The sequence below is a fragment of the Vidua macroura genome, chromosome Z, assembly GCF_024509145.1.
Source record: "Vidua macroura isolate BioBank_ID:100142 chromosome Z, ASM2450914v1, whole genome shotgun sequence".
Lineage (NCBI taxonomy): Eukaryota > Metazoa > Chordata > Aves > Passeriformes > Viduidae > Vidua > Vidua macroura.
Genome location: NC_071611.1, coordinates 35,265,528 through 35,280,592, shown reverse-complemented (window position 1 = coordinate 35,280,592; position 15,065 = coordinate 35,265,528). Strand labels below are relative to the sequence as shown.

At 37.2% G+C, this 15,065-nt stretch overlaps 1 protein-coding gene across 2 annotated transcripts in view; it reads left to right on the top strand.

The window, feature by feature from the left end:
* Positions 1-15,065, top strand: part of PARP8 (poly(ADP-ribose) polymerase family member 8) — a 118,276-nt gene that overhangs the window by 68,232 nt on the left and 34,979 nt on the right. For both annotated transcript variants that reach the window (XM_054003346.1, XM_054003345.1), the window contains exons 7-12: positions 1,617-1,711; positions 4,975-5,035; positions 5,996-6,086; positions 8,929-8,995; positions 10,346-10,471; positions 12,655-13,204. In XM_054003346.1, the coding sequence (XP_053859321.1) occupies positions 1,617-1,711; positions 4,975-5,035; positions 5,996-6,086; positions 8,929-8,995; positions 10,346-10,471; positions 12,655-13,204 (990 nt within the window). The remainder of the gene's footprint in view (positions 1-1,616; positions 1,712-4,974; positions 5,036-5,995; positions 6,087-8,928; positions 8,996-10,345; positions 10,472-12,654; positions 13,205-15,065) is intronic.

Below are 15,065 nucleotides of genomic sequence, written 5' to 3'. Positions count from 1 at the left end.
GGACAGCAATTATTTACGCATCTTTAAAGAATTCTTCTTTGAGTAATAAGCATGTAAAAAGGATTGGTTTCCCCCTACCTAAAATGAAAAAAATTACAGTAACAATTTTCTTCCCGTGCTCTTCTACTTGGAAAATTGTTCTGACATGCCCTGCCCAAACAAAGGAAGGATACTTTTTTATAACCTTCTGGTCATGAATATCATTGGTATCTCTAAAAAATAATGTCAATGCCATGCTGAAGAATTTTGTGCCTTATACTTAAAGAATTCTAAGTCTAAGTCTAATCAAATTACTCTCTGCTGATTTTCAAATGTAAAAAGGTGATCATCTGATTATTATTTTAGGACTACTGATGCTTAATTGAAATGAAAAGCGCATCTCTTAAGTATCAGAGCTGAAAGTGTCATAGAACTGGTTTCCTATAGATTTGGGTGTACAAATGAAAGAAGCAGTATGGATGGGGCTGAATAACAAGGATTCTCTGCAGGATTCCTGTATATATGGAATCTATATCTATATCTATATCTATATCTAATCTATCTATATCTATATCTATATCTATATCTATATCTATATCTATATGTATTTGTGTGGGGGGGGCGGGTCTAAAGGGATAAATTGCATTCTGCTGCTTTGCTCTCTGAATTTGTCAAAGCTACAGACCAAATCCTACGCTCATTTCTGAATTCAAATCTAGGGAGCTCATTGATTTCTGTAGAATTACTGTCATTCTAATTATACTAAAGACATAGATTTAAGTTCACACAATCAGGATAATTTTGCTTGAGAAGAAGCTAGTAATAGGCAGATGAGACAGATGATGAATAGATTGTTACGTGCCCAAAGAGGTATTTTGGAACTTGTAAAAGATAGAAGGATATTAATTATTTTGACTTCATACAGTCCAGCCAAACCAGTTCACAAGTTTTCCTTCTTGGTGTAAGCACAAACATAACTTTTTCCATTTTTCATGTAGAGTTTGAAAAAAAGAAAGGGGGGGTTGTTGTCTAGATGTGTATTTCTTTATACCTTCTCTGGTGTAATACTTAACATGGGAAAGTATTCTTTTAATTTTTTTTTTAATTTGATATTATTGCACTGGTGGGTGGGCAGAATGTAGCCAGTGAGTAAGCTAAAAAAGTAATTTAGATGCTGAGGTGCTGGGTATAGAGAATAGTTTAATGCTTCTCTTGTGCCCAAGCCATTCTGTATCTAGCATATATGAGAATGTGGCAACAAACAAGAGCGAGCAAACCTTTGTGCTGTAGTGGTTGGTCTCGGGTGACAAAGCTGAGGACATCTGATTCTTATCCTACTTAACATTTTTAAAATACAGAAGTGTCCCAGAATAAAATAGGACTGATGGATGAGTCCTTTGCAGCTTCTCTTCCCACAAACAGGAAGAAAACACTCAAAACACTTCAAGGCTTAGGTGCCTGCTTTGAAAATCTTACTACTTTAGCAGATGAGGTGGCTCCAGAGCCTCAACTTGTCCCTTCTGAGTGCGGCATTAAGGAATCTCAATGCCACGAATTTTACAGAGAGTAAATAGTCTAAATCAGGTGCCAGAAATTAAATACAGAACTCCTCTAAGATATTTTTCTTTCCCCAACAGGTTAGCTATGATGGTGAACTTCACAAGCACCCACAGCTGGAGGCTGATCTAACCGCAGTGAGAGAGATCTATGGACCTAATGCAGTATCTCTCAGGTATCGCACTGGCCTTTCGGTATTGTGGAACCCTTATGTTTTGGACTTTGAATACTATATGGACCTTCCCTGACTGCTAAAGCACAAGTCTTTTCTGGTAATCTCTTCATGTAGTGTGCAAACCAGTATCAGTGCTGGGTTTTTGGAGATTCTTTTGTTGTCCAGCATGGTTACAAGTAGCTGTGCTGAGAACAGCCCTGTTCTAAAACATCATTGGCTTTTGCAGTTCTAGTCAGCCAGTTGTGTTTTTTTGTAAATTACTATTCAACATTTCTCTAAACCTTTGTTAAACTCTTTTTCTGTCATAGTCTGTATTTTGCCCTGGAGGTGAACAAAAAGAATGATAAGAGATTTAATGAATACTTACCCTAGGGAATGACTGAAGGAATTTGATTTGTCCAGTCTAGGAGAAAGAGAGAGAGAGAAGACACAATAGCAGTTTTTCTTCTCCAAAAAGAAGCTGTTTGTAGGTAGAAGAAGTGATCAAATGCTCTGTATTGTCACCATGTGAGAGACAGTAAGAAGCTAGGGTTTGATCAGAGATTAGGGAAGTTTTTAGATTGTGGGGATCCTCCACAGGGAAGTAGTAGAACCTTGGCCAGAAGTGAATTGCTAAGAGTAATTACACACTAATTCTGTTGGGCATATATGAATGTACATGATGCTGCCATAGTGCATATCGCATATATATTTTAATAAGCCTCATATATTTTATAACTTCATTTTCCATCAATGTAATCTTAATAATTGCATAAAAATAACAGGAGGTAAGAGGTAACAGACCTGTTAGATGCATTGCAAGGAAAATATCAAAGTTGTCATACAAACCAAGTAAGAAGAAGAGAGAGCATACCTACAGCTATGGTCTACTATACCTTTTCAAATTAAATGGAAATTCATTGCACTTCAAGAACCTGGAGAATCAAAATCTGAATAGTTTTATATAGATTTAGGAAATGAATACCTGTTTATTAGCTAAACTGATAACTATGAAATTCCTTCAAGATCCTAAAATGGAAACATTATGTGTAACCTTTTGACAACCTAAATGCATGTAGTTTACTGAATCAGCTGTTTCACTGGAAACTCTGTGATCCCCTTGAGCTCACTTTAGTAGAAACTGGCACCTGTAGCTGCTTTTGGCATGTGTAAAATTTTAATGCTTTATCCAATATATTGCAGCTGAAAATATTTGCAAATTCTTGGAAATACACCCCACAGCTTTAAGCGTTCAGTTTCATCCTTCTTGTGCAGCTCCACTTCTCTAAGAAGAGAGAAGTTTGTCTGACAAGAGTATCCACTGAGAGTGGGTATTTCCTAGACAGTTGACCCTCCTTTCAGCAATCTCTCGCTGTCAGAGTCAGTTTTATATGTAAAAGTAAAGTTTCTGTACCTGCATGCTTTTCACCACTGCCCTTAGAAATCTGGTCACGAAAGCCCTGAGAAAGTGATCCATCCAGCTGATCTTTTGCTTATTTATTTATGGGCAGAGAACCTCTGGGAGCTTCAAAATCAAGATGTGTTGATGAAGCTATTGTAGACAGCAGATCATAAGATGCAGGTGTTGGAATAAAACATGATTTCCTCCTCATGTCAGCTTGGGAAATTAAAACTAGAGTAAGCATCATGTGTCTAAAATCCATCTTCTAGGATAGTAGTGGGATGAGGGCAAAGCAATTTCAAGTGAGTATGGAAGTGTCACAGTTAAAACTAATTTTTATCTTATTCTTTCTTCACTAAATTTTCTATTCCATTAGTTTCACCATTCCTCAGTTTAATTTATAAAATTATTCTTGTTTAGAGCCTTTTGAATCTCAGTTTTGTGAGTAACACCAGCCTGTATTCATAAAAATTACTTAAGACACCATAACAATGTTTGGATCTTCCAGAAAGTGAACAAAAAATCCTGATGCCGCTATTGCATAGGGTAGTGGCTAAGCCATTCAGTAAGTGGAGAGCTTCCCTGTTTCAAAGCCAAGTTTTCAGTGAGCTGTAGGAGGTCAGCGAGTGCCTGTGTGGCACCTGCTCCAGTGTCACCTCACCTCTGGGTGACACTGAAGCAGCACCAAAGGTGGCTGGGAAATCTCCTATAATACAGCCCTGTCCTGCCCTGTGTGCGCCATGTGTGGACAGACCTGATCTAGAGAGTGAGCTTGGGTTTTCCCTGACCAGAGAGAACCACTGGGTTGCTGAATTTTGGTGGAAGGGGCTCCCTTCCACCAACTCCCAAACTGCACAAGAGCTCAAGCGATTTCCAGTGCAAACTCAGCCCTGCCACAGCTGAGAGGTCACTTTGGTAGGAAACAGTTACATTTTACTGTTTCAAAACTGCCTTGTTGACTGATTTATGTACAACTGCTGCTCTGCACTTGGTCAAGTTTAATAGAAAAGCATGGAAGTCACTGTGACAACAAGCATAGAAATGGAGTTTTAAAGTTAAAAACATCCTAGTGGCTGGAAGCTAATCTGTGAAAATTTGAGTCATAATACTTTTACAACATTGTCCACTTAAGTAATATAAATGAAAACAGTTTTTTGTTTAGGTTATTTTGTAGCTCTATTTTTCAGAAGTCTTCAAGTACATTGGGGGAGGGCAATCAGAGTGAGTCAGAAAATAAGAGGTAGAAAAATCGCAGTTTAAATGTAAGATTTCAGATGGTAATGAAATACCTGTCAAATCCGAATCTTGCAATACTGCACATAACAGATAGAAAAGATAACTATTGCCTTGAATACATTACAGAGCAGTCTTTATTTTTGACAAACACGTGCTTGAATGAATGAAGCAATTCCCCAGGTATAACATGCCATCCTATGGCATGTTGTACAACAGGCTATGTTGTACTTGTCTTCAGTGGTTTATCTGAAGCCTGTTCTTAGGTTACTGGCTCTTAACCTGAAATACTCTTGAAAATTAACAAGATTTTCTTGTGTCATAAATGGGAGCAGCATGTGATTATTAATTTTTCTTTGTTCGTCTCTGCAATACATGAGGCAGAAATACATAGCAGCAATGGAGAGATATTTTAGGGGAATTAGTGGAAAAGGTTTAGCATGTTTAAGCAAGATCCTCTGAAAAAAGCTTTTAAGTGCAGAAGACAGTCACCTTGGGAATATTGATCCAATCTATGCAAATGCGTATTTTATAACTATTCTGATTTTACAGATAAGATAATCCTTTATAAAATCTTCAATGTTGTAAGTACTCCTGGATTGAGGAGTATCTTAAAGAGCTCTAATGTAATGTAATTATTTCCTTTCAGGGAATATGGAGCCATTGATGATGTAGATATTGATCTACATATTGATGTAAGCTTTCTTGATGTAAGTAATCTAATCACAGAATTACATAATGAACATTAATACCCATTTAATTTTGCTACACATCAGACTCTCTAGACAACGACTGATACTTTCCTTTTTTTTTGGAGACTTGATCTCCACAAGTGGTTTTCACATTATTGATTGATATACATGGTGGAAAGGTTTTCTTCCGTTTTATAACCACATTATTAAAATGCTGTATTAGGCTCTTATTTGTCATGTGTGTATTTCCTTCCAAACATTTTTTGTGAATGGTAAATGTTTTAATAAATATAAACGAAACACCGTTATTTTTATGTTAACCTAGACATGAGTCAGGGGAAAGCACTTCTTACAGTCTTGAAGGGAAGAGGACTTTGTCAGGAGTGCTCCTGTACACTGATTAGAGAGAGGCTTGACTGGCAAAGGAACAGTAGTGCTGTTTGTTGGCTGTCAGCATGGCTTCTCTAGCTGTCATGCTGTCATTCAGCTTCACACTCCTTCACCTCATCTGTGCAGCAACTTCCTGGCCTCTATATAAAGAACAAAAATGAGAACTTCTAAGGTCATTATTAGCTTCTGTGCAGATATGTCTTATTACCAGGTCCACACAGCACATAAGACAGTTACTGAGCCTTATTGTTCTGTCTTTTTTGTTCCTTTGCTTCTCAGCTTTGAAGCAGTACCTGTTGGTAGATGGGAATGTGTCTGCCTGTACTGTACATGCAGTGTTGTGTATAAACCTCTGCTTGGTTTAAATGAGCTCACTCAAGAACTGGAAATAGTCTGACACTGATCTTCAGGGGGTCTTGACGTGCCATAATTTTTCCTGAGACTGATGATGTTGGAGTAGGTACTAAACAACTGGGTAAATGGTTGGATGGTGTTTATAGCAACCTTAAGGTAGACTGACAAAAAGCAGTAGTTCCTCATGATAGCTAATGATGTCTGTTGTTTTTTTTTTTTTTTGTCTTAAACTAGGAGGAGATTGCTGTGGCTTGGGATGTAATTCGCACAGAGCCTATAATAGTGCGACTGCACTGTTCACTTACACAGTACCTAAATGGTCCAGGTTGGTCAATTTTATATGCTTCTTGTGCCTTTTGTGGTGTCCAGTCTGAGCCATGGGTTAGACACTTACTCACTACCAAATCTTTGACCCTGCATGTGCTCAGTTCTACTGCTGAGAGGAGTCCTATTGATTTGAAATTTGGCTTACATGTATTTGCTTGGCTGGGCCCTTCTTAGTGACACAGGCATCTAATTTAAACTTGCATAGGTTGATTTTGGGAACTTATTTTCCTGATATCCTTTGAGATGCAACTGCTCCCCCTGGGAACCAGGATTAAGGAATAAAGATTGAGAGTTTCTAATATGTGATTCCCTCATTTTTGAAATCAAACATCATCTGCATAGATGGGATATGACTGATAATGAAGACATGCACAGACCTGTGCAGCACGTTAACATGCCCTTCTTCGTGCAGCTTTACAGAGTCAGGCCATGGTAATTCCCCTTTCAGCTTCTGGTTTCTACACGAGTATGTGAATTCTGGAAATCTTTAGATTTGAAAGAATTTTTAAGTGAGTAAACTTTCCTCATGAGAGAAAAATGGTCAAGCTCATGAAGAATCAACTGATTTTGAAGATTTGGAAGCATTCACATGCGAGAGTCAACTTCAGATATATTTTTAGTCAAAGTCAGACTCAGTTTGGATAATAACTTGCCCAGCCTTGGAGACTTGCAGTACAGGCTGTCAGTTCATGCTTTTATCTGTGGGAGAACTCTTCTTCTGGAAAAGGAATAGATATTTCCAGTCCTGTTTAGCAAAATCTGTCCCAATGAGCTATTACTATAGGATATATTGTCCGACAGTTCTAACTATAAGCTCTATTCTGTTCATTCAAATAAGCATTTCATAATACCAATACTTTTTTCCCCTTGACTTTGGTCTTTTTGTCTGTGGTTTATTACTTCAATTGTTTTTGTTAATATACAAATCTTAAAGTATGCATTTGTGATAGCAGGAAGCAGTGTTAGTGTTCAGAACATTCCTATCAAAATGTAATTTAAAAAATAAAGAAGTGCAGCAAATATGAGAACGTGAAGTGTGCAGAGCAGCATGCAATGAGAAATGAGAAGTAACAAGAATATATATTCCGCATCACTGACAAGGTTAAGGTGGCAAACATAGTTCCCACTGCTGCAGCTGACTGCCTGTGGGAGTGCCGGAGTTCTGAGAAAGGCAGGTGCAGGGCCACAGGCAAGAACTTTGCTGACATTGCTTTTATGAGCTTAGCTGCTTTTGCAGCCATGTCTTTTTACTTACTAGCAAAGCACAGTGAGATCCACCATTTATTGTGTTAATTTTCTGAATTCCTCTTCTGTTTACTTGAGAATACAGAGCCAGAATTTTATGCTGTATGCTTTTCTCCTATACTACATTTGGATTGAGAAACAGGAACACAGTACATTGCAAAGCACAGTGGGGGATATGAGTACCACCCTGTAGCTGTGTAATACACTGATTTTAGATAGTTCTTCTAGTTAATAGCTTGTCTCAGTAGAGTCTGTGTGGGCAGTTAGTCCCTCATGCCTTAGAAACCTGTCTTAGAGAGGATGAATCAGCCAGTGGAAGTATTAGCATGTCTCATCTGAATGCAGAGTCTAAACAAAAATTTTGGTCTAGATGTCAGGTTTTAAGATTGCTGATTGTAGGTATGATGGTATTTAATGTATTCCCCATCCCACCAGACCCCTGCAGTGTGTCTGAAATTTGACAATCCAAAGATATTGCTATACTTAATGAAATCATTCATCCCATTTGAAAAAAAAATCATCAGTTTATATTTAAAAGATGAGTTTATGTTTCATGTTATTTGAATAATAACATTAGAGGAAAGGTAACTACTGACCTTTGAACTAAGTTAAATTGCATGGCAAACTTATATATATTGTATTTTATTATCAAATTTAATCTGTTATAGCAAAATTAAAGTACAAACTTGGATATTCTGCATAAAATTCGACTGAGTGATCAGAATAACATCAAAATACTGATTTTCCATTTCTAATAAAATTTGAACCCCAGATTTTTTGTTTTAATTTCTTCTTGATTTTACTTTGGTCATTGTCGTCTTATGCAATACAAAGCATGTAGTCTGTTTGTGCTTGTAATATGCATTGGTTGTTGTCCTGCCTTGAGGCCCTGTGGCTCTCTCAACAAGTACTGGCTTCCATCTGCCACTTCTATCTAGCAAATGTTATTGAAGGATTTTAGTAATGCCACTAGCTAATTTCCATCCTTTACCCTTTACATTTACAATTTCTGAAATGAATATGGATATACCAGTATTAGGACAGGCCTTGAGGAAATTTCAGGGTAATACCTGGTCGCTGGAATGCACATATCAGGCACTTAGATGATGGTTTTTGATCTTGCATTAAAACACCCTCAGAAACAAAATCCAGATACAAATGAATTCAGTTTAAGTCTGGACTTTCTTCATAGCAACAAGAACTCTACTATGTATAGACTACTTACTTGGGAAAAAAGTTTAAAATGTTAGGTGAGATAAACTGCCAGTCCAGATACATTTAATCTGATGCTGCTTGCTACTTGCATAGTGTATATGTAAAAAAAAGATACATTTTTGTAAATAAAATGCATGGGAAGAGATAAATTTGGGAGAATTCCATGTGTAAAATTGTAAATTATATTGGCTGATGTTCCAAAAAGGACCACTCCTTTCTTAATATGCTTAGATGACATGTCCACTCTTGCCATTGCTTCAATTTAATTGTCTGTAGTCAAGCCCCACAGGGAAGAGGGTCCTTAAATAAGACTTATGTGGTCATGAGTTTGTCATTACTACTGTAAGTTCATATATCAATAAAATATCCTTTTTCCCTAGTGCCAACTGTGGATGTATTTCAGATCTCCACTAAGGAAAGATTTGGGCTGGGACATCAACTGAAAAAGTAAGTCTATTAAAGTACAAACCCATGTTATTAGGCAAATATTGCACTCTTTTAGTTTCCAGACCATGTCAAGTAGAATAAAATTCATGTTGTCAGGTTTGTTGTTGGATCAAAGTATCTTGAAGTTGTTTATCTTTAAATAAAAGTCAGTATTTGCTATTTTACGTTTGGGGTTGACAGCTGTTGATGAGAACCTGATTTATGTTACTTGCCAGGGTTTTCTGTCACTTTGGTGCCTTTTAGGAATTAAGCTATAAAAGGTATAAAGACCATATCTAGGAATTTTCAATTTCTTCTTTCTGCTTAGATGATGAAGCCTCTGAAACAGGAGTCTTTTTGAGCTTCATGCATACCGTGAGGGGGCTATGCTTTCATGGTTGCCTTTAGGATATACAACAGAAATTAGGCCATCCATGTTTTGAGGACAAGATGGAAGGATAATCAAAAAAAATTGGCAGTTTCATGTGGTCATAGTACAACTCTTTTTAATACAATTTTGCTGAGTCACCTCTTTACATATGCTTTTATACATGTAATAAATTTTTAAGTATATAGGCTTTAGTATCTCACCATTACAACATTAAGAAACCCCTGAGGAAAATAAAATCCTGTTTAGTGTTTTAAGAAATTCAGTGCAACATTTTCATAATCTTACAAATGAAACAAGTTATTAAAATCTCTATGGTACATAACTTTGAAGGAAAATAAAAGAAAGAAATGCTAAAAATGAATCGTCTTTTTAAATGTTTTGCTATTTACCCTGTCTGTGATTTTTTGCACCAGGTAATTACTAAAGGTTCCCATATGACATTTTCAAGAACATAGGTGCAGAGTTCACAACTGAGCAGGAGTAAAAATATCCGTGAGCTCAGTCATGGCTGTGGGAATGGCATATTTCTTTTTCACACCAAATTCAGCTTTGACTTTTATCACTATTAAGATACCCACTACCAGATTACAGTCAGAGTACAAGGTTCTGCTTAGCCATGCAGATGCAGTAGCCTGTGGTCATGTGAGAGGTAGACCCCTGTAGCTGGATTTGATGCCCTTGACTCAGTTTGTCTCTAGATCCCCATGAGAGGTATAATCTGCATAAGTTTTGCAGTGGTTCTTTACACAAACTGTATTCTCATTAAGAATCCCATATTAAATTAGTTCTATATGGAAAAAAAAAGCGTTTTTGCGGAGCTGGGGCACCCAATCACTAATACACATACATGACAGAAAACTTCAGCTGCAGAGCGAGAACACTGCATTGCCACCTGCATGATGACTGCTGAGACCATAGTATTAAAATGACTATGTCCTGGCTGGGATAAGAAAACCTTTCTCTTCTACTTTAATTTGCAGAATCATGCAGACATTTGTTACACAACAGTGGAAGAACAGTAAAGAAAAATCGAACTGTATGCACAATAAGAAGGTGTCTGACAAAAAGGTGAAATCCCCTCTGCATATCTTTTCTACATTGCGCAGGTAATTGCAGCAAGGAAAATGAGCTGTTATCACCATAAACTGTCCAAAATCCACAGCAGACTTCACAAGGTGAAATCTTGACTTTTCTCCACAGAGAAGTTCTCTATTTATATCTTACTTCATGGGTTTCTTGTCCTTGTATTGCATGACATCAGGAGTGAACTAGGTACTATTGCAGCTTCTAAGATTATTAGAAGCCAGAGCATTTCAGTGCCCTGCTCTCTGAAACAGCCTTGTTACAACTAGAACTGGAAATAATTAATTTTATTTTAACTTGTGTTTGTATTTTTATTTTATCTTTACTTGAATAGCAAGAATAAAAATACAAGTAATACATATGTATAACATATGTTGTGTATATTTTTAAAAAACTGTGTTTTTCCAGCTCTTCTTTATAGAGCAGTTTGTATATTTAGTTTTTTAAAACTGGAATGGTCATAATTGAATGAATGACTTTTAATGATGCTGAGCACCCTCCCCTCTCCAGTATTTGACTACATTAATGTTTTCCACTTCTGAAATGCAGGCACAGAATTTCAAAGAGAAAAGTCATTAGAAAGCATAAGAAAGAGTTTATGAATAGTTTTAATTAATTTGAATTTAATATGATTTCTGCCAGTTGCTCATACTCATAATTGTATGTAGAATCAGGCTCTGATTTTACCTCTTTCAGGGTGGTGACTCTAGTGTGTTTTCCTGATTATGGAGGGTTGACAGATCACCCCTTCAATTCAGTTACTGAACTTGAATTGAATGCTTCTTTGAATATTCCTTCTTTTTGATTAATTTTACCATTCTAAATTCAGAGTATGAAAAAGAGAATACAGCAATCACTCAGATTGGTGGGAATGTCAAAAGGAGGGAATGTCAAAGATGAAAAAAGATTGTAGAGGAGGAAAGATGGTGTTTTAAGTAGAAGTCTTCCCCATTCCCTACCATGCAACACACGACTGCCAAGCACAGGCTGTAGCATGGGGCTTGTTTCTATTCAGAAAGGCCATACAAAACCAGCCCATTCTTTTTCCTCTTGGTTTGGGAGCTTAAGTTCAGAGATGGCTCAGCCCAAATGCAAGGACCCTCTCTGTCCTTGGGGCACCAGTCCTACCTCCCATCTGCAGGAGAGTGAGAGTGAGCCAGCTGCTTACAGTGAATCAGCAGCCTCCACGTGCCTCCTCCACTGTCAACACTTGCTAACAGGGTGGAGAAACCTGCCCACCTCTCCCTTTGGGTTTTAACTTCTCTACTTGATGAAAAAAAAAAAAAAGAAAAAAAAAAGAAAAACCTACGCCCCCAGAAAAAGCCACCTAACAAAACAAACAACAAAAAAAACCAAAAACAAAACAAACAAAAAAAAAAAACCTACCCCCCCCACAAAAAAAACACTCCAAAGATTGGTGTTGCTTATAAAACATAGAAAAATTATTCAGCATACCTGTTACATGTTCTTTGCAAGGACAGGCAAATGTGAACTTTACAGAAATATGACAGTTTGTGTGAATGTTGTTTCATAAAAACCTTTTGTTCTTTACTTCCTGCATTTGTAAGTTAGGTCTCTCACATTTTCATTTCTGGTAGTAGAGAGTTAGAATTTGTCTATAACCAGAAAGAAGGGTATAAATTTGTCTTTCACAAAGTGCCCAGGTTATTATGATGGTTTTAAAATAATACTCTTTTCATCTGAATTAAATTTAACATCTCCAAGCTTCACTGCTCATTGTATCTTCCATTGGATCGAACATAGAATTTCTTATGCTGTGTCCAGAATACAATAGCTTGTATGGGATCATGTTGTGATCATTACATAGAAAATATAAATTTTGATAAGGAGAATGTGTTATAAGAGGTGGATTTCATTTCAAAGATAATTTCCTGAAAAATTGGTTTGTTTTGAGACATAGAAGACCTTACAAAAAGCTGTAAGGTCACAGCTCTAACTTCTACTTAAGTAGTTGACTGTCTTTTTGATTGATAACCTTGTGTGTAAATAGGAGTAAGTTGCTTACTGGTTTTGGTATTGGAAGATGTTTTATATACAATTGTTTATTAAAAGTTTGGGTTGCATTTATCACTAGTGAAAAACATAAACATGGGTGGCACTTAGAAGTCTTTACATCTGTGTGATCTTGCTTGATTTGCCCAGGATTTTGATTATTCTTCAACTTTGCCATGTTCTTTAATCTAAGGTCGCCAAGTTATCCTCCACCTGGCTGTGGTAAGAATAAATCAAAACTGAAACCAGAACAGGATGGCATCTCCAAGACTCACAAACTATTGAGAAGGACTTGCTCTAGCACAGTGAAGGCGGAGGACGTGTGTGCCACAAAATCCCACAGAACCTTTGGCCGCTCGTTATCGAGTGACCCTAGGGCTCTTAGATCGCACAAACTGCTGAGTCGTGCTTGCTCTGCAGCTGTCAAGCAGGAGGAGTGCATCACTTTAAAGCCCCGTAAGGTGTTAAATAGGTCGTGCTCTGGGGATCCTCGATGTGAGCACAACAGCACCTTGAAGCCCCACAAACTTTTAAGCAGATCCTACTCCAGTAACCTTAGAATGGAAGAAGTGGATGGATTGAAGAATCACAAGTTGCTCAGCAAGACTTACTCCAATGCCCCTAAATCATCCAAAATGGAACCTTTCAAGGAGTCCACCATGGCAGAGAGCAGGAGGCTCTCTCTTACCTCAGGGCTTATTGGTATCTTAACACCATCCTCATCATCACCTTCACAAGCTGCTGTGAGTAATATTTTTTTTTGTATTCTGCTAATTTTCCTCTTATTATTTTCCAAATGTGCTATTATGCTTTTTGTGTGAAGGCAATAATACTTAGGATATATGACGGTTACTATATTAGATATACTAGAAGACAAGAGCAATGAAGTCAGCTTTTTAAGGAGGAGTCAAACAGCTGTGCATACACATATACTTAAGTTATAAAATCAGAATTTGCTGATTTTATACAACTCTTTTTAATACAATTTTGCTGAGTCATCTTTTTACATATGCTTTTATACATATGGGACAGAGATTTTATGTGACATGTTGAAATTCAGCTCAGTGCACAGCTGCTGGTCATGGGAAAAATTCAGTCACCCACTTCTTCCCTGCGTACTTCCTGCAGGAAGAAGGGACAGTGTGCACTTCTGTGCTGCAAAATTAGGTTGGTTGCAGAGGACTTTTCTCATTTCCCTGCTTACTTCGTGGGGGAAACAACTGTCTATTAGATGGTATAAATGCCACGTCCTCTCTCCTTCTAATCTTTGCATCTGCCATCATCATCATAATCATTATCATCATCACCATCATACTGGAACAAGTTCAGTCATGATTCCTTTCACCTCTTGCACATTTGTGATTTGTGAAGGGTTAAACTTAAACCTTCAAATGTGCTGAGGGACATCAGAGGCCACACAAGGAACTGGACCCATGCTAGCCCTCTTTACTTTCCTCAGAGACATGATCAATTGGGAAAACAAAGGGCAGCATATACTCTTGCATTTAAGAAAGAGCTTTCGAAATCGATTCTTCTGCCTATACCTCTTTAAAGATGGCTTTTTACTTTAGAAGGAAGAGCGGGTTTGTCTGCAGTCTTTCAAGGCAACAGCCTGTTTTTTGTGTGTGATCTGGGGAGAAGTGTTTAGAAAATAGTTCTCTCTACTCCCTTTGCCTGGTGGTACCTTGGAAGCTGATTCTCCCTTCAGATGCCATACGTTTAAAACAGTGCATTCAAAATAATGAAATTACATAGAGTGCACTATGTTTAATAGTAATTTAGTTTAGTAAGCTTTAAGCTATACTCTTCAGATCTAAAGGCAGGAATACACTATCATAAGATCATTTATATGTATGCTGTGTTGTTGAATTATGTGATGTGCACAGCAAAATTAATTTAAGATGAGCCATCAGACTTTATTCTTGTTGCAGTTTAGAGATGCATTTTTTTTCTGATTCAGCAAAGGATCTATTAACATAGCAAGACTTTTCTCTCCTAACATTAATAGGAAAAGTTCCTCTGTTTTTTTAAGATAATGAAGAGCTGACTCGGTTTCATTACTGATGTTATCAGCTGATAAGGAAAAAAGGCAAGCCCTGTTTGGCAGCCTATAAAAACTACCCATAATTTATTGCTTCAATGCACTTACTTGGAGGGAAGATCATCACGTACATGGTCAGATGTAGCTTGATGTTAGTGGAAGAGCATCAAGAGTCTATTTCATATTTTATATGCAGGCACATGAAAGGAAATAACCCTATTTAAAAAAAAGAAATCTGCCAAAACACTGTAAATGGAGCTGATTTAACTCTATTCAAAACAATGTTTGATTGAAATAGATGTCAATCTGGAGGGAAGTCTGAACCTTACTGACTCTTGTTAGCAGAAGTTACTTCTAATTTATGTTGTTGTGTGCTGAAAGAAAAAGAATTTGAGTAGTATCTGAGCATAAAGATATGTTAGTCCAGTGTTCCAGAAGTGAGACCTTAGTGCCTGTAAAATAAAAAGGTTTTCAGCATTACTGAGAGTTACAGTAGTCTTTCAAGCCTTAACATACAGCCTGTATTTGGATAGGTAATATGCAGTGAAAACACAATGGAAGTT